At 39.9% G+C, this 17,188-nt stretch overlaps 1 protein-coding gene across 1 annotated transcript in view; it reads left to right on the forward strand.

Annotated features, from left to right (window-relative positions):
• Window positions 1-17,118, forward strand: part of LOC112457300 (midasin) — a 110,387-nt gene extending 93,269 nt beyond the window's left edge. The window contains 10 exon segments of the mRNA XM_025020244.1: window positions 4,254-4,395; window positions 4,509-4,735; window positions 5,462-5,673; window positions 6,047-7,041; window positions 7,388-8,586; window positions 9,089-9,994; window positions 9,996-13,447; window positions 13,671-16,124; window positions 16,374-16,614; window positions 16,742-17,118. Coding sequence (XP_024876012.1) covers window positions 4,254-4,395; window positions 4,509-4,735; window positions 5,462-5,673; window positions 6,047-7,041; window positions 7,388-8,586; window positions 9,089-9,994; window positions 9,996-13,447; window positions 13,671-16,124; window positions 16,374-16,614; window positions 16,742-16,924 — 10,011 coding nt within the window. The 3' untranslated portion in view covers window positions 16,925-17,118.
• Window positions 17,119-17,188: the final 70 nt, after the last annotated feature.

Consider the following 17,188-nt stretch of genomic DNA (forward strand, 5'->3'; position numbering starts at 1 on the left):
CCGATTCAAATTAAAATAGAGCTCAAAATGACCAATACAACTATAGTTAAAAGATAGTTCTTACACGCAAAGGACTTTTAATTCATCATCTTTCAATGAAATATTTACTAATACAATTATCTATTTTCTGAATAAAAGATCTGTACAAAAATAAACTTTATATCAAAGTTTAAATAAATTCTCTTTCTCTAATTATTTCATAACTTATCGAAATAAAACGATCCGAATAAATGGGAAAGTACTATTAATTTTATGCAGATAAGAAATAATCCTTACCCCAAAGTTGCTCCGCCGAGGCCCGAAATCTCTCCCTCCTCTCAGGATGTCTGGATCGTCGGTCTCTTCCTGCTTCTCCCATTACTCAGGACACTCGCGGAAAACACTCGCGGATAATATACTACAATCGCGCGCGGACTAATTAATTATTAATAAAAGTCTTTTGCGCGACACTGCGGCACTCCACGTAAGATCTCCTCGAGAATCCCTTCAAAAGCTAGCAGCGTCTAGCCCTGCAAGGCAGACAAGTATATTTGGGACCACAATAACAATACCGGATAAGGGTTAAGCGCCACGCGGAAGAAGACGAAATCGATCGTGTCTAATCAATCGATCGAATTCTTACTGCTTAGAACCGAACCGTTTACCGGAAACAGGGTGTATTCTCAATCAGCTTTAAACTTTTACAGCGAAGGATAAAGTAAATTGAGATCCCATATATACTGGTCCCCTCACGAGTGACTCCCAGCCTCGGATTCAATCTCGGAGCCTTAAAAAAAGTCCATTAGTCCGATAACTTGAACGGCACTCCCGAAGCAAATGCGCGGCACGACGAACCGGCTGCGGCTCGTTTATTCAGTTAAATCGACGAGCAGGGTACGTGAGCTTCCCCGTCTTTGGGTTTTTATCCAAGCAGAACAAGGGTTTTGCTTTGGTAATCCTCGGGGTACTGGGTCCTCCCACCGCGCCAGAGTCGTATACCTATTATATATAGGAAGGAAGATATCGTCGGTGAAAAATTATACAATTTTATATATATAATACGTAGATAGGCTATGAACAATTAAATTAGAATTGACGTGTTATAAAGTAATAATTATTAGCATATTTTTTTATCAATTTAATTATTCAGGATATATTGTAATTTTAAAATATTTTTTTTTTTCTACACGTTTCTAAATTATAGATATATATTTAAGAGATTTCGGTATTTCTTTCATTTATATCATTTTATATATTTGACTCTGGAAGAAAAAAAGAAATGTTTAACGCGTCTCAGATTTTATTTAAAAAATATTTAGACAAAATAGAGAAGAGAAAATAAAATAACACGTCCAAATACTTTAATATTTTTTTTAATCTGTAGATAATGTATTTTATGATTTTATTTATTATTTTGTAAGTAGATACAATGGAATAAATATCTTGCTCTAATCTTCTTCGTCCATGAAATGTGAATATCATGAAGGAAATAAAATTAAATAAAGAATTTATATTCCAAAAATATTTTACTTATTCGTGTATAATTTTCTTATCCCCTTTTTATTTTTCATTTTTTTTATCGAAGTACTACGATTAAAAATTTAATTAATCACAATATATTGACGATTACAATATATTAGAGAATTAATAAATTATATCTTTATGATATCCCATTAATATTATTTCCTGAAATTTTATCTGCATATATAAAGTGTTTAACAAAAAGAAAAAAAGACATCTCTTCCAGATTTGATGGTAATTTTTTTTACAAAAATTATTGTGTTGCTAATTTAATCACTTTCTACCAAGCATTAACTATAAGAAATATATTTTATAATTTTCTTTTTATTTATATTCATTTATTCCTGTAAAAAAAATTTGCGACATGCTTCTAACGGTTTGTCTCTTGTAATTACTGCTCAGTTATGTAATAACTGTAGTATCGAAATATGCATTGCAAGTAAGTGATTCGTTCGATCAATAACGCGTCGATAATTACAAGCTCCGTTCTGTGAACTCTATACGTATGCGTTTTTGTGTGCACAATGGATTGCATTCCAGGATTAAACATTTATACCAATTTGTTCTAGCCTATAATTCATTTCAAGGCAATCGATCTATGAAATATGTGAAATATCTAACCATATTCACCCAATTACATCACCTCGAGTTAACAGAGAAAGATAATCTGTCTTGTCAACGAATTCTCCCATGTCTCATTCTCGTCTCAAGTCTCCTCGCTACACACTTCCAACAACAATAATCGCGAACATAGTCGAGACTCGAGAGCGAACCATTTGTCATAATATGGCAGTCGCGATACTTTATTTAGACACTCCCGACATGAAACGATCGTATTACGATCGTATTACGACGTTCTTCCGTGATTTAAATCCGATGATGCACCAAAACATTCATGCATATAAGTATATATACCGACGTGGATATTACGCGAGTCAAATCAGCAGCCAATTGAGCCGTTCCGAACAAACCGTCCGAAAATATACATTCGAGACACGTTCACGGTACAACACGAACGCGTGAATTTCGCGAGATGCAAATGCAATTAAACAGTTAACACATCACTGCGCTCCGTTACCTAAATCACACTATTGGCGTACTCCATTACATTAAATCGCGCGATCCGACGATTCGCGTACTACTCCGCGCTCTCGAAATGCAAAAGCGGATACTAATAAATTACCCTAAGATTAACGATTAATCGGACCGCGTTTGAGTTCAAGTATATCTTTTGAGAGATAATCAGGATTCATTAAGTAAATCGCGACGAACCGTTAACTCTCCGTCTGTATACGTGCAGAATTTACGACGTCCGAGCAAAAATAATATCTGCTTTTATCGATGGAATTCTTTAAAAAATGCGTTCTTAAGCAAGATGGCCGTGAGCTCCCCTTACTTCTTAGGAAGCAGGGTTTGTAACTATGCTCCCTCCTGTTCTTCTTATCTCCATGATACAGACGGAGGGTTAATCTAGTTTTCCGATTTCCTCTACGAATAAACCGCGCGAAGCGCCTGCAATGAACGACCAGCATCTCGGTGCGTGCGAATGGTGAGAATCGATCAGTCGCGTAGACGAATAATGTCGCGTAGACGATGATTAATAGAGGAAGAGGACCATGTACATATCTTTTCGATACCTGTGATACCATATCGTAATATTCACCGCGAAGGACTTCGCAGCGTAACAATATTATACGCGCGGAGCGGCACGCTCGGCTGGCTGTCGGCTCGAGTCACCGGACGAGAATGTCGAGAATGCCGGCGCGGCGAACTTTTTTTGTAAAGTCACACGGCGCCGGGCGCGGCCTGTGATTCGCGCGACGTCACGGCGTGACGTATGACGCCGCGGTTTATACAAAAAACAGTGCCGAGCGTGCCAACCGTCTCGCTGCCAATAATGGGTCTGTTTTCTATCGCTGAACTATTAGTTACTCCACATTAGAAGGAAAAAGATAAACTCTTTAACTAGTGCGGTCAGTTCGGCAATAGAAAACAGTCTCATTATCGATATAATAAAAATGACGTTTGATATATCTAGCGAATTAATGTACGCCGAATATTCCGTTCTTTACGCTTTGATGAACAGACTATTAAATCGCATACTTTGCGCACTGTTTTTAAACTCGCGTCAGCTGCCGTCACTAATTGAGTTAACAATTCTATTCGATTTTGAAAGCGCCTTGAAATTGTAATATTATAACTTGTGTTTTAATATTAAAATTAATTACTAATAATTTTTTTCATATATCTCTACATTTGATTTATTAAAAAGATTTTCGAGTTCCTTTCTTTTTTGCACGAATTTATATATTTAAATTATTTATATAAAATTTAATTGGAAGGAAGTAGGCCAAACGCAAGCCTTAGATTTTATTTGAAACTATTTAAACTGTTTAAACTATTTTAGTCTTACAGTCAAGAATCTTAGAGATTGCTTTTACATTTTGTATATTTTACGACAAATCACAGGAATCAGTGTTTTTGTGAAAATTTTATTCTACTCTTTTCTTTATCTTTTATTTGTTTATTATTTTTAAATTGGTTTTTTGTTGTAATTTTATGGTATTTTATATAAATATACATATATTTTTTTATAATTTTTTTAATTAAGACAATTTTTTATTTGTTTTCTTTTATAAACGCTCAAAACTTTATCTAGGCATTTAGCAGTTTGAAGTTGATAAATAAAGTTAAATAGTCCAGTTATAGTTTAATCTTGATAACAATTAAATATCTTTTTTCTATTGTTTCAGACGGATTATAATCGGCATCTTGAACAACTATTTGGGCGCGTAACGACTTTACTTATCGAGAGTCTGCAAACTTTAGCTATCGACAATTTGGGGCAAGTTGCCGAACTTCACAAACGTCTGGAGCAAGTACGAGACTTATTCGGTAAGTAAAACTATAGTTTATCGTCAGAAGAGGTTTTCTTTCTAATCACAATGAGAAATCTGATTTCCTTTATTGAAATTAAATCTTATCACTCACCATCCGTTCGCCGCCAGATGAAAACGTCGCCGGCGGAACAATGGCCGAGGAGACCGAGCGATTCTTACGTAAAATCAAGGAACTGTCGAACGTGGTGTCGGCGATGGAGCTTCGTGAGCCATCCCGCGAATCGGAGCTAAGAGATATCGAGTCGAGGCTGAGCAACTTGAGGATTCTCGTCGAGCAGGATAAATGCCTGAATGCCGGCGGAAAGTTCGAATGGGTGGACAGTGTGTTAGTAAAGGTATTCAATCAATGACACGCTTTTATACATTTCCTTATCATAGAGAGCTACATTTCCATTACTGAAATTTATGAAGACTCACTTTATGGGGATGTACCGTAGTATCACATGGTACTACCGCATGATACTAACGTATGTATGTGATAGAAGACATTTTGACAATGTTGCTTTAAATTATTCTCCGTACTTTGTAGTACCCGAACTTAATTTAGGCAACTCTAATACGTTATTCTTTACGATGCTTCTCATATTTTACATAGCGAGCGATAAAGTTGGGTTACTTCGAACTTTACTTCTCGCTACCTATCCTAATATTTTATCCTTGACACATGATAACGTAAGTATTACAAAAGTTTTAATAGAGTCGAAAATTGTGGTTTCCAAAACTTTCCAAACACGTGAAACTATTTCTATTCATTATTTATATCAATTTTATTGCATTTCCTCTTTATTATAATATATTAAATGTAATATGACAGTTAATGAGTTGTCAAGCTAAAGTAAAACGTAAATATTCATCTGGTTATTTTGCAATTCGGCAATATATCAAAAAACATTTTAAATCTGTTATATTAAACAATTTTTTTAGCGCAGTTATATTGTAATTTCTTACACATCCGTGAAAAGCTGTATATTATAGAATCTCATTTTCCAATCAGCAAAACTTTGCTAAATGAAGCTAAAACTTTGTTTCGTCTAAAGTAATATAACGAAGTCATCTTTCAGTGCTTACAAGACGGTACTTGGCTGCTCATCGACCAGGTTAATCTGTGTAGCCCGGCTGTATTAGACAGACTTAATGGACTGTTAGAGCCGAACGGTGTTCTCAGTATCGGCGAACGAGGAGTTGATAGCGAAGGCAATGTCATTACCATCAAACCGCACGAAAATTTTCGCTTATTTCTAACCATGGATCCCCGATACGGCGAAATTTCCAGGTGATTTATATCTCTTGGCACCAACATGTCAATAATTAAATCGTATGATTTTTTACGTCAATTATGTGCAAAAGTCGTGAGATTGAATTATTATCCTACTCCGAAAATATTACGTCATATATTCTCGCATATTTCCTATGCAAATATATTTTCCAAGATCTGACAAAAATGGAATAAAAAGCTGCCACCAAGACGGCAACTTTACATTACAATATAATGTTTGAAAAATATATGATAATCATTTTATACATTCAACATGTTGCAATAAAGTTTTAAAATCATGAAATTATTTTGTGAAATCAGTTATATCAATTATATCGCGACAGAATAATTTTAGATACCCATTAATACAAAATACAATTGACGATTTTAGGGCCATGCGTAACAGAGGCGTCGAGATTTACATGCTCGGCTCGAAGGAGAACGTCAACGAGGATGTAATCGATTTCAAGTCGCTGTTACTTAACGCCGGCATTACGAAGTCCGCGCATCGCGACGCACTGCTCGAGATTTACGACAGAATGTCGGAGGAGATCGTCGCCGTGGACCGATTCAGCGCGATCGATTTGCTGCACACCGCGTTCTTGGTGAAGCAACGGTCGCTGCGCGGATTCCCCGCGGAGCAATCGATCAGGAACGCGTGTATCGACGTCTACGTGAAGTCTAGATCGTCGCGAGATCCGCGTTTCAAAGACCATCTGACTTCCCTGATCGATGAAATTGTTGAGCGACATGTCGCGCGCGATGATGAAGAGATGTCGATGATCGATTTGGATGCCGCCACGTGGAGCGTGAAGAATCTGCAAGACAATTCGAGACTCGTTAGGATCAGGCAACAAGGCTTACTATTGAACGCTGCTGTTAACATGTACAAATCATCCCTAAAATCTGATTCGGGAAATATCGAAAGAGATATTGTTACGACGAAGTTGTTGAACGACTTCTGCGGTCTTAAAGAGGATGAAAAGTTGGACGTTGACGTTGCTGACGTATTGCCGTATCTCCTCTTGAATTTTTACGAGCAATCCTCGCAAGACGACGCGCCACTCAGGAAGGAATGGATCTCGAAGATGTTGCGAGGAGACGCGATACTTGACGATCTTGAGGAGAAGAACGCGCTATGGGCGAAAATAATCGCAGATTTTTGTTTCGAATCTGCAAACGCGAGAAGTTCGTTACCCTGGGATCTATGGCAGCTCGTTGGAAAGGATCCTTCCATCGGAGGACTTAGCGACGCGAATAAATTGTTACTGTTGCTATATGCATTCGGTATGATTCTAAAAAGTGATACATCGCAAAAGAAGACGGAGATGTTGGAGAACAAAGACTTGATATCCGTGAAACTATACTCTAGCGTTGTAAATGACGGTAAATATTCTAGATTAAGCTAACGATGTCTAATTTAATTATATTATCAACAGTATCGCATCTTGAATTGAAAAGTCTCACAACTTAGTCATTTTTTTAGGAAATAAAACTGCGAAGTGCAATTAAGCCTATCAATTCGTAATTAACGCAATATCTTATTTCGAAATCATGAATTTTTTCCGGAATAAAACAATTTATTTAATTAGTTTATCTTATAAATAAAAGGTTAATAATTTTAATTTGCAAGAGTATTCGATTTCTCATTTATTACTTTTTAGTTTTGCTTTCCGTTTTAAGGCACGATGTTTTTATTAGATAGACCATTAGTAAGATTTTTTACTTACAGGTAAGCTACTTTCGCAATTGAAAAACCAACCGCTCATAACGTGCTTCGTGCAATTCCTTGAACAAGCGCATTCTTGCATCAAAGCGATTTTACAAGATGTAAAGGTAAATGTCGACAGTTACGTCGAATGGAGAGCAGGGTTGAGATGGTTCGCGAGATTTGAAAGACTGGGCGAAATTACGCTCATAGATAAGTCAAAAAAGTCTAAAGACGTGGTCACAAATTTGGAACAGACTTCTCTGTTACTAAGAGTGCATTATAAATGGCTACTGAAGTTCCTACGTAAACTACTCCTGAGAGCCAAAGAATATTTGAGCGTAGAAACCATGAGCGTAGTAGTCAAACGGCTGAGGGAGATTATAAGCCCCATAAACAACCAACTGGAATCGATATACGATCCTGTCAGGAAGATATCGAAAAGAATCAAGAAAGAATTGACCCTCCCACCGCCTCATTCCACGAAGATCAGCATGGAAGTGCACTCGGAACTAATGAGGATAACGAGGGACTTCGATGTGAGAGACGAAGGAGGCAGCACCCTGAAACAAAAATTGAAGATTATATCCGCGCAGTTTGAGAACACGCTGGCGATGAGACAGCAAACGATTTCCTTGTGGAGCGACATTTACTCCAGGAAGTCGAGCGACGGAACGACGTTGCAAACCGTTAACGAGGTAGAAAACTTCTGCAAAGAGAGCCACATTCGTCTGCGAGGTCCTACGGAAGTCGAGGATATTCTGAACAAAGTACGCTCTCTTCCAAAAGAGGAAATGACGCAGCTGAACACGAGGACACAGTTGTGGCCAATTTACGAGTACGTGTTTCTGTCGCTCGCCTGTACTCTGCAAGGAGAAATGTGTCGGAAAGCAACGATTTCCGGTGTCGCTTTGGCCAAATGTCTTGCGAGATTCGCGGATGTGGCCAGTATACCGAGCGATCATATCGCTTTGGCCGAATGTCTTGCGAGATTCGCGGATGTGGCCAGTATACCGAGCGATCTGATGGGCTTGTTGAGCGCGATAGCTCGAAAGGAAGTCGTGCAAGGATCAGAACTCTTGTTGCTGCCGGAACTGTTCCGCTGTCTCGAACAGTTTGTTCAACGTTCTTACGCTTTTAAGGATTCGAGCCGCCTTTTGCACTGGCGCGGTATAACGGAGGAAGATATAGAGACATCGGTAACTTCCTACACCGAATCCAAGGTTTGTGTCTTATTTTTGTATAGAAATTACTAATATTAAATTTTCAGCAGTTAGGAACTCGAAACTGATTGTTAATTAATTATTATTAGGAGATATTTCAAACACAATTAATCTAATCAATATATACAATTTTGGGGTACGTGTGATTGATGTGGTGTGCCCCTAAAAATAGCCATTCGGCGCTCTATGAGTCGGATAATGACTTTCATTAGTATGTGCCCAATTCGACTCTTAATGAAAGGACCGATTGGCCGCTTAGTAATTTGATGGAATCGTTTATAAACTTAGTCGGCGCGGCCAAGGGCTCGCGAGAAAGTGCGTTTTGTCTGCTTAGTGTGATGCCGTTTTGATAGAGACACACGTGGCCACCACACAATTAATGTAATATTTATAATTTACATAATCATAGATATATAATTATCTTTCAAAATTTTAACTACTTCTCGAAACTTTTCTAAAGTTTCTCATTTAAAAATATATCGTTTTATTCATTTATTTATAGAGGGAATTTATATACGTCGGTGGACCCGTTCTCTTGAAACTAGTACTGCAATTAATGTTGAATAAAACAAACCAAGAAGAAGAGAATAATGTTTTTTCCACAATCACGCTCGGAACATATGCGGCGCAAGTGAATCAGCTGCAACTACTTAATGAGATTTTGTGGCGCAATAGTATCTCGTTAACAAACTCCCGACGCGATTCAAGCCGTAGCGATTTAGCAACATTAACGTTTTACTTGCACTTATATGTATCCAAATTTCCGGTCGACAAATCAAAACTGTATGAGATACTTGGAATCTCGATTGACGCCGACGGAAAGAATCTTAACCGGAATCCTGAAATCGACCTGATTAGAGTCGATATAAAAAATTGCGAAGACATGGAGCGTAGGTTGACGAGCGATTATCTCGAGCCGAAGGAAGAATTGAACAAAGCGTATGACAAAATAAAGATTATGAATGAGGAGACGGTCCTTCAAGAAAAAGACACGCTTCAACGGGGAAGAGCGTGGATGATACTCGGTTACATGCAATTGTTACTTTTTGGAAATTTGGATCTTATCGATCCCGTGCATAAAGTGGAATTGAAATTCAAGTATCTGGAGGAGGACATCGCCGATTGCAAAAAGACGATATACGTTACAACGTTGCAGGATCGTATTCTGGGTATATCACCGGTGATGGATGAGCGAATCCATCCGAGATCAGCATTCACAAGCACCTACAAGAACGAGAAGTTCTTGTTGAGGGATAATCTCAGCTGTCTGAGAGCGTTCAGGCCACCGCCCGTCAAATTTGCCTCGCTCAGCAAAGACTGCGCCGATTTCAGGAACGGAGTAGGTTCCTACACGAAGGTGAAGAAATACATGAACAACCTGTGTGATATCGGAACCAAGATCATTGAAAAAAAAACGCGTGGAATCAGATGATCGTGTTTTGCGAGAAGCGGAAAACTGGAGCTTATCAGTGCAAGGGTTCGCCGAGCGGATCGAGACGAATTATCTGTCAGATTATCCGGACGTGATTTCTCCATTACTGACTGCGCTGGCGCAGTTAAATCACGGCGTTTCCATACTGATCAACGAAATCCGACGACTGATATCTTTGTATAAAACCGATGACGCGGATTTCGAGCGTATGATGAATTTGATCAAGTTTCCGACGATCGGCGGGTCGTCGGTCGCTGATCTTTCACGTCTAAGTAGATTATGCGTTTCCGAGAGCGTAAGGAATCTCATCGGCGAGTATTCGTCTTCCACAGATACGTTCGTTAAAATGCGGGAGCAGTTCCGGATATTGAAGTCGGGTTTGCACGAACTACGTAATTACGTAATTGTCAACAGAGGTCTGACTAGATCAGAGTGGCGAGACATGAATAAGCTGCTGCAACAGATAGTTCTGATCTGGAAGCAGCAGCAGCAAGAGGAAGAGAAACGGGCCGCGGAGAAAGACAGCTTGTACAAGAATAAGATCGAGAATCACGGCGACACGTTGACGGAGAAGGAAGAGCTCGCTCTGGAAGTCCGCAAGTTGTTCCCAACGCACCGCGAAAAGGACTCCTTTGATCGAAAGGAGATCCAATCAGACGAGACGGAAATGAGCTTCACCGGTCTCGTCACCAAAGACGACATCAGGGAGATCCAGCAGATCCACTCGAACATCGTCACGTCTTACATCGCCACCAAGTGGATATGCAACAGTTCTGCTGCGGCGAGTTCGACGAATTACATCGGGCCTCTGATTCAAAGGTACAACGTGGTGTACGGGATACTCGACAACATTCTGCCGAGTTTAAGCGAAAAATTTGCGGTCAAATTGTACAACAGCTTCAACTTCCTGGTCACTTTGGGGTTGCAAGCGAGTCGAGAGAAGAGCGCGGATCGGAATTTGTTGGAGAACATCGAAGGACAAATGAGAGCATACGATTTCTACAAGGACTGCAACGTTGAGGAAGTGGAGAAGTGTCTACCATTGTGCGAGAGTATCCTGAATCGTGTCGATCAGCTGCTGCTGGAGGAGAGACCGGAACACCCCACTTTGAGATCGATACGATGCATAATAGAAAGGATCTACACGTTCTCGATCACTTCACCTGTCTCCATATTTCTGACAGGTTTGGTGTTGCTGTTCGACGAGATGCACAAATTGAAGGAGAACGCGCATAGCGGTGTCATAATCACGGACCTCATGTCAGAGTTAACGCAGCGGATAGAATCCTGGAGGAAACTAGCGCTAAAAAGCTGGAAAGGTTGCCTCGATACAACGTACAAGAATCTCAGATCGGATACGTCCAAGTGGTGGTTCTTTTTGTACGCGCTGATCGAAAGTTACGTTATGAGACCCGAGAAAAATAACGTCCAGCAAGCAAACGACGAGCCTATCACCAGGCAAAAGTTGGTAGAATCACTGGAGCGTTTCATGAACGAGTCGTCCCTCGTCGAATTCGAGTCGCGCTTGGATCTCCTCTTGACGTTCCACTGTCACGTGTATTACTTCGACGACAGCGACAACAAGAACGAGCTCTTGGCCGTATTGTGGAACATGTACAATTATTACAAGCAATTCGTAGACGATGTGAATGCAAGGATCGCCGCTTTGAAAGCGCCCATCGAGAAGAAGCTGAAGGACTTCGTTGAGATCGAGCTATCTCAGCGATCGAACGATATCAACTATTCGGTTGTGAAGGAGAAGGTCGAAAAGACGCATCGCAAACTGCATGAATACGTAAAGGAATTTCAGAATGCCCTGAAACAAAACGTGTCTTCTTGCTTGACTGTTAAGTCAGAATCTTATAGTACAGAGATGAACAAGGGCATCTGGGATGATGGAGAACATCGTAGGCACGTGATGAACCCTGAAGATTTTATTATACCACCAGCTGTAAACGTGGAAGTACAGTTAAGTGGGCTTGTCAAAAGAACAGGGACAGCCAGGCGTCTATGCAAAGAGATAGTCCTGGCAAATTCTTATCCCCAGGTACGAGAAGAACTTGAAAATTTCATCGAAGATTACATGGAGCAGAGCGCGCGTCTTCGGAATACGAACGTCAACAGAAGTTTACCGAAGAATAAACAAAAGTCTGAAGCGAAGAGCTTTTTGCATCAGAAGAAAAGTACGCTCTCCAAGTACTTCAAGACGTTGAAGACTCAGATAGGCATATCCTATCGCACTGGTATACAGGCGTTGAAAAATGACCCGGACAAGGTGATAGACTTCACGGTGCCACCTTTGGATCTGAGTATAATCGGCCAGTACTTTAAACTGAATAAACCTGATCAGGATATGCTGATGCAGTGGAAAGGCTGCGAGAAGTATTATTATAAATCTCTCATCAGGTTGAACGCTCTCAACGCGATGCTCAGCACAAGCCAGACCGATCTGGGGCTGCGGAACATAGAATGTTGCCGAGGATATTCCGCGCATTTGATGATGATGGCCCACAAGAAGAAGACGACCCTCGTCCAGACATTCAATTATTTCTCGTTGCTTCGCGTACAGATTTCGAGTCTGTCCGAAACGCACGAGCAGGATCTGTACGGGGAGAAGCGGGAAATAGGACATGAATGCGCGGAGCACCTGAAAACGTTGCTGATTACGTTGGAAGTTGGATTCGAGCAGCTGCTGCTGTTTCTGCAATGCTGTCCCGCGAAATCATCAACGGATCCGAACAGAGCGGCACTTACGTTGGACGCGAATGCACTTCCTATAATCGCTGGCTCTCAAAATGACGAAGTTTGGAAAAACGCGAACGCTCTGCTGAAGGATAATTTGAATTCAGTAAGAGATACCGCAAAACGTTTCCACGCCTTATTCATGCCACTTAAAATCTTATCGGAAAATCAACCTAAAGCCAGCCATAATTTACCTTTAAGTTCGAAGAACTTTGAATTCGTGAAGCAATGTTGTGCGACAATCGAAGTCCTAAGAGCGCGAACTAAGGAATTAAAACGACTGTTTGAGCACAACTTGAACGTTGTACATTCTATCTGGGACAATATAGAGTCATTAGACAAGAAAATGGAATCTTTCCTTTGTTGCGTCGAAAAATTTAGAACAGGTATACAAAATAGAGAGCAATCAGGAGAAAAAAATCACAATATCAAGCAGTATGAATCAGCTCTAAAATGTCTAGAAGAAAAGATATTACTTGTAATACAGAAGAAATACAAAGCTCATACTGAGAAAGATGTGCCGCGCCTCAATGAGAAACCGAACGAGGAAAATGATAACAACATAGAAAAAGAAGCAGAAGAAAAATTAATGGTGAAACTTGTTGAATTGCTTGAACAGGATATAACCGAACTGGAGCTGTCTAACATATACAATTTATTTTTACAATCAGCAGACTATTGTACCAGGTAAGGATTATTTGACTATTCAACATTTACTATTCGGGTGGCATAGATGATTTTAAAATATAATCAATATAATGTGATGTTTCTTTTGAGAAATCTTTTATTGAACAAAAGCATATTATTTTTCTATACCTATAAATAAAAACAATGTTAATAAATTTTTACTAACGTGAAATAGAAGCTGTAAATTTCATGAAATTAATAAGTATATATATTTTTTTTTCAGGTCGCTCGTAAAATATTTACCTCTACTGGAACAATATATCTTGCTCGTGCAGTTTTATTTAAACGAGCAGGTGGCATCATTCCGTATCACGTGTAAAATGCTGTACCTGCAATTAAACGTATTCTTAGATCTGGCTGCAAATGGGTTCTGCGTGCCAAAGGATTTAGATCTCGAGGAAAACGATTCAAACGAGTCAGGCGAGATGACAGAGAAAGGCGGAATGGGTTTAGCTGATGGCGAAGGAACGAGAGACGTTTCCGATAGAATAGAATCCGAGGATCAGCTTGAGGATGCAAGACCCGCGGATCAAGAACGGGAGAAACAAGACGATAAGAATTGTAAGGAAGAGGAGAAGGGAATCGACATGTCTGAGGATTTCGACAGTCAGCTTCAAGATATGGAGAAGAACGATAGTGATGAAGAACAGAGCGACGATGACGAAGAAAACGATTTGGATAAAGAAATGGGACAGACGGGAGAAGGCGCTGAGCAGCTTGATAAAGAAATCTGGGGCGACGATCAGGAAGAATCCGAAGAGGACAACGAACAGCCGGAAAACGAGGATGAAGAGGAAGGCACGGGCGAACAAATCGGTGAGAAGGAAATGGGCGCGAGGGATGACAGAGATAACAGAAAACAGGAAGACGATGACGACACAGATGAAAATCGACAAGTGGAAAATAAAAAGGAGATAAACGAGCTGAATGAACCAGAAGTAGATGAGGATCAAATTAATCCTTATCACGGCAAGTTCCAGCCTCAACCGGAACCCGAACCGCTTGATTTACCGGAAGACTTGAATCTGGATGAGGACGGTAAGGAAGACAAGGGGGGCGAGGACGAGAATCCCTTCGACATCGACGAGATGAAGAAGCCGCCGCCAGAGAAGCAGGATGTAGAACTCGGGAAAGAATCTGAGGAGACTAAAGAAAATGATTCTGGGGAGAACTCCAGCGAAGACGAGAACGAGAATAACGATAATACGGATAAAGAAAACAAAGCGGAAAGAACAGAGGAAGAGCTCGAAACTGATAAGGAAACTGAAGAGAAAAGTGGAGAGAATGCGGGAGCCGAGAACAAAGACGAGGAGCAGAATCGAGATGAAGAAGCGGAGGAAGACAAATTACAAGAGAAGGCAGCGCCGAGTGCAGATGATGCGAGCAAGCAAATGGATGCTGCGCAACAAATTGAGGAAACGATGGAAGGTTCACGGGACACGGTGGCGCAACAACCAGACACGAAGGATCAACAGGAGGAAACTTCAGCCGAAAATACTCAAGAGGATAATAATGATAAAGGCACAGGCCAGTCGCAATCGGCACAACAAGAAAGCGGGCATTCAGGATCATCTAAGCAGGAAACTGTTCCGGCACCGCAGACCAACGCTATGACGAAACCAGTCGAGAAGAGGAAGAACCCGGGCGAGAGCAACGAGGATCGCAGTCTGTTGGATAGATTTGAGCCGACGCTGAAGAAATTGAAGACGATCTACTCGCAGGACGAGATATCGAAAGATGAGAAGGAGGACGATGCGAGCAATGCTGATGGCGACAAAGCCGAGATGGCTCAACACATCAAGGAATCTGAAAGATTTGACGATTGCACGCTCGACGCCGCGACGGAAGATCAGGTCAGACAACAAGCTTCGAATACGGATAAAGATGAGAATGAAGAGGAGAAAAAAGATGACACTATGGACGTAGAGATGCACGAGGATAAAGAGAACGACGTGGCGGATGATAAAATAAATGAGCAGAAATCCGAAAAGATCTCCGAGATTACAGATAACAAAGGCAAAAAGGATTCTGATGGTAAAAGAAACAACGTGGACGACAATCAGACGGAGACAATGGTCGAATTGGAAGGCGAAACAGCAGAAACTATGAAAGTGCAGAGAGGAACTGAATCTACATTTCACACGATGGAATGGAGCGTGGAAGAGAGTGATCTTGCCTCTGGTTACGCGGAAAGAAAGCGATTCGAGGTGGAAAAGATGTTGGGCGAATGGACGCAAATGCCTTCGACGGAGGAAGCCACAGCCGCATGGAATCGTCTATGTTCGGTCACGGATGCAGCCGCTAGGGATTTGTCCGAAAAATTAAGATTGGTGTTGGAGCCCACGCAAGCGTCGAGATTGAAGGGCGATTATAAGACGGGCAAACGCATCAATATGCGAAAAATCATCCCTTATATAGCCAGTCAATTTCGCAAAGATAAAATCTGGCTCAGGCGCACGAAACCGTCGAAACGTGACTATCAGATCGTCCTCGCATTAGACGATTCCAGCAGCATGGCAGATAATCATTCTAAGGAATTGGCCTTCGAGTCTTTGTCACTGATTAGTAAGGCAATGACGTATCTGGAAGTAGGACAACTTAGTGTCATAAGTTTCGGGGAGCAGGTGAAAGTGTTGCATCCTTTAGGAGAACCTTTCACAGAACAAAGTGGATCCAGGTACCTTTACTTTTACATAATCTTTATATGCATTTAATATTAAATTAAATATAAGCTCAATAGTTTAGGAGATAAAACTAGACAAAGAATATTGATCTTACAATTAGTCACTATTTTACATATTCAAATTTATCAGTCATAGCTGTTTAAGAACTTAATCAGGATAATCTTATTTTATTTTATTTATTTCATGTAAAAATTGGAATTTTATAGCCATTTCATGTTTCTTTTCCGTTTTTTTCTTTACAGGCTAATACAAGAAATGAGGTTTGATCAAAAAAAGACAATGATTGGGCAATTAGTCGATTTTACGGTGGACATGCTCGAGGATCAGCGTACTTCATCCGACAATGCTAAACTGTTGGTAGTACTATCGGATGGTAGAGGGATATTTTCAGAAGGAAAAGAAAAAGTGAATTATGCTGTCAGGAGAGCTAGACTTGTAGATATCTTCCTAGTGTTCATAATAGTCGACAATCCAATTAACAAGGTAATTCTTAGTTCACTTCTTAAAATGATCATGTTATTAATAATCATCGAAATAATAATAATAGTTCATTTTCAACACTAAAAAACTTTAAGAAATGATTATTAAGTCTGATTGTTTATTTTTTCAGGATTCAATATTAGACATCCGTATGCCTGTGTTCGAAGGAGGAAAATTGTTAGGAATTCGATCATATATGGATAATTTCCCATTTCCATTTTATATGATTCTTAAAGACATAAACACATTACCGGGAGTTCTGAGCGATGCCTTACGTCAATGGTTTGAAGTAGTTGGAAAAATTGATACTTAGACTGATAAATGTAATTTAAACATTCAAACTTTTAAATTTGAAGCTGTATAAATAGTGGAGGCAAATTAGGTTTTTATCTCAAAACCGGTTCCGAGATAACGCACTGTTTTGGTCTAATTTGCCTCCACTAAAATAATAAAACATAGTGTATGAATATATATTATATATATTCCTTATTTAATAAGTACCTAATAATAAACAGTAAAATTTGTGATATGTATATGTGTGTATATATATAAATAATATATGTATATGTATAACATG

The sequence above is a fragment of the Temnothorax curvispinosus genome, unplaced genomic scaffold, assembly GCF_003070985.1.
Source record: "Temnothorax curvispinosus isolate PA1 unplaced genomic scaffold, ASM307098v1 QBEX01007734.1, whole genome shotgun sequence".
NCBI classification, from domain to species: Eukaryota; Metazoa; Arthropoda; class Insecta; order Hymenoptera; family Formicidae; genus Temnothorax; species Temnothorax curvispinosus.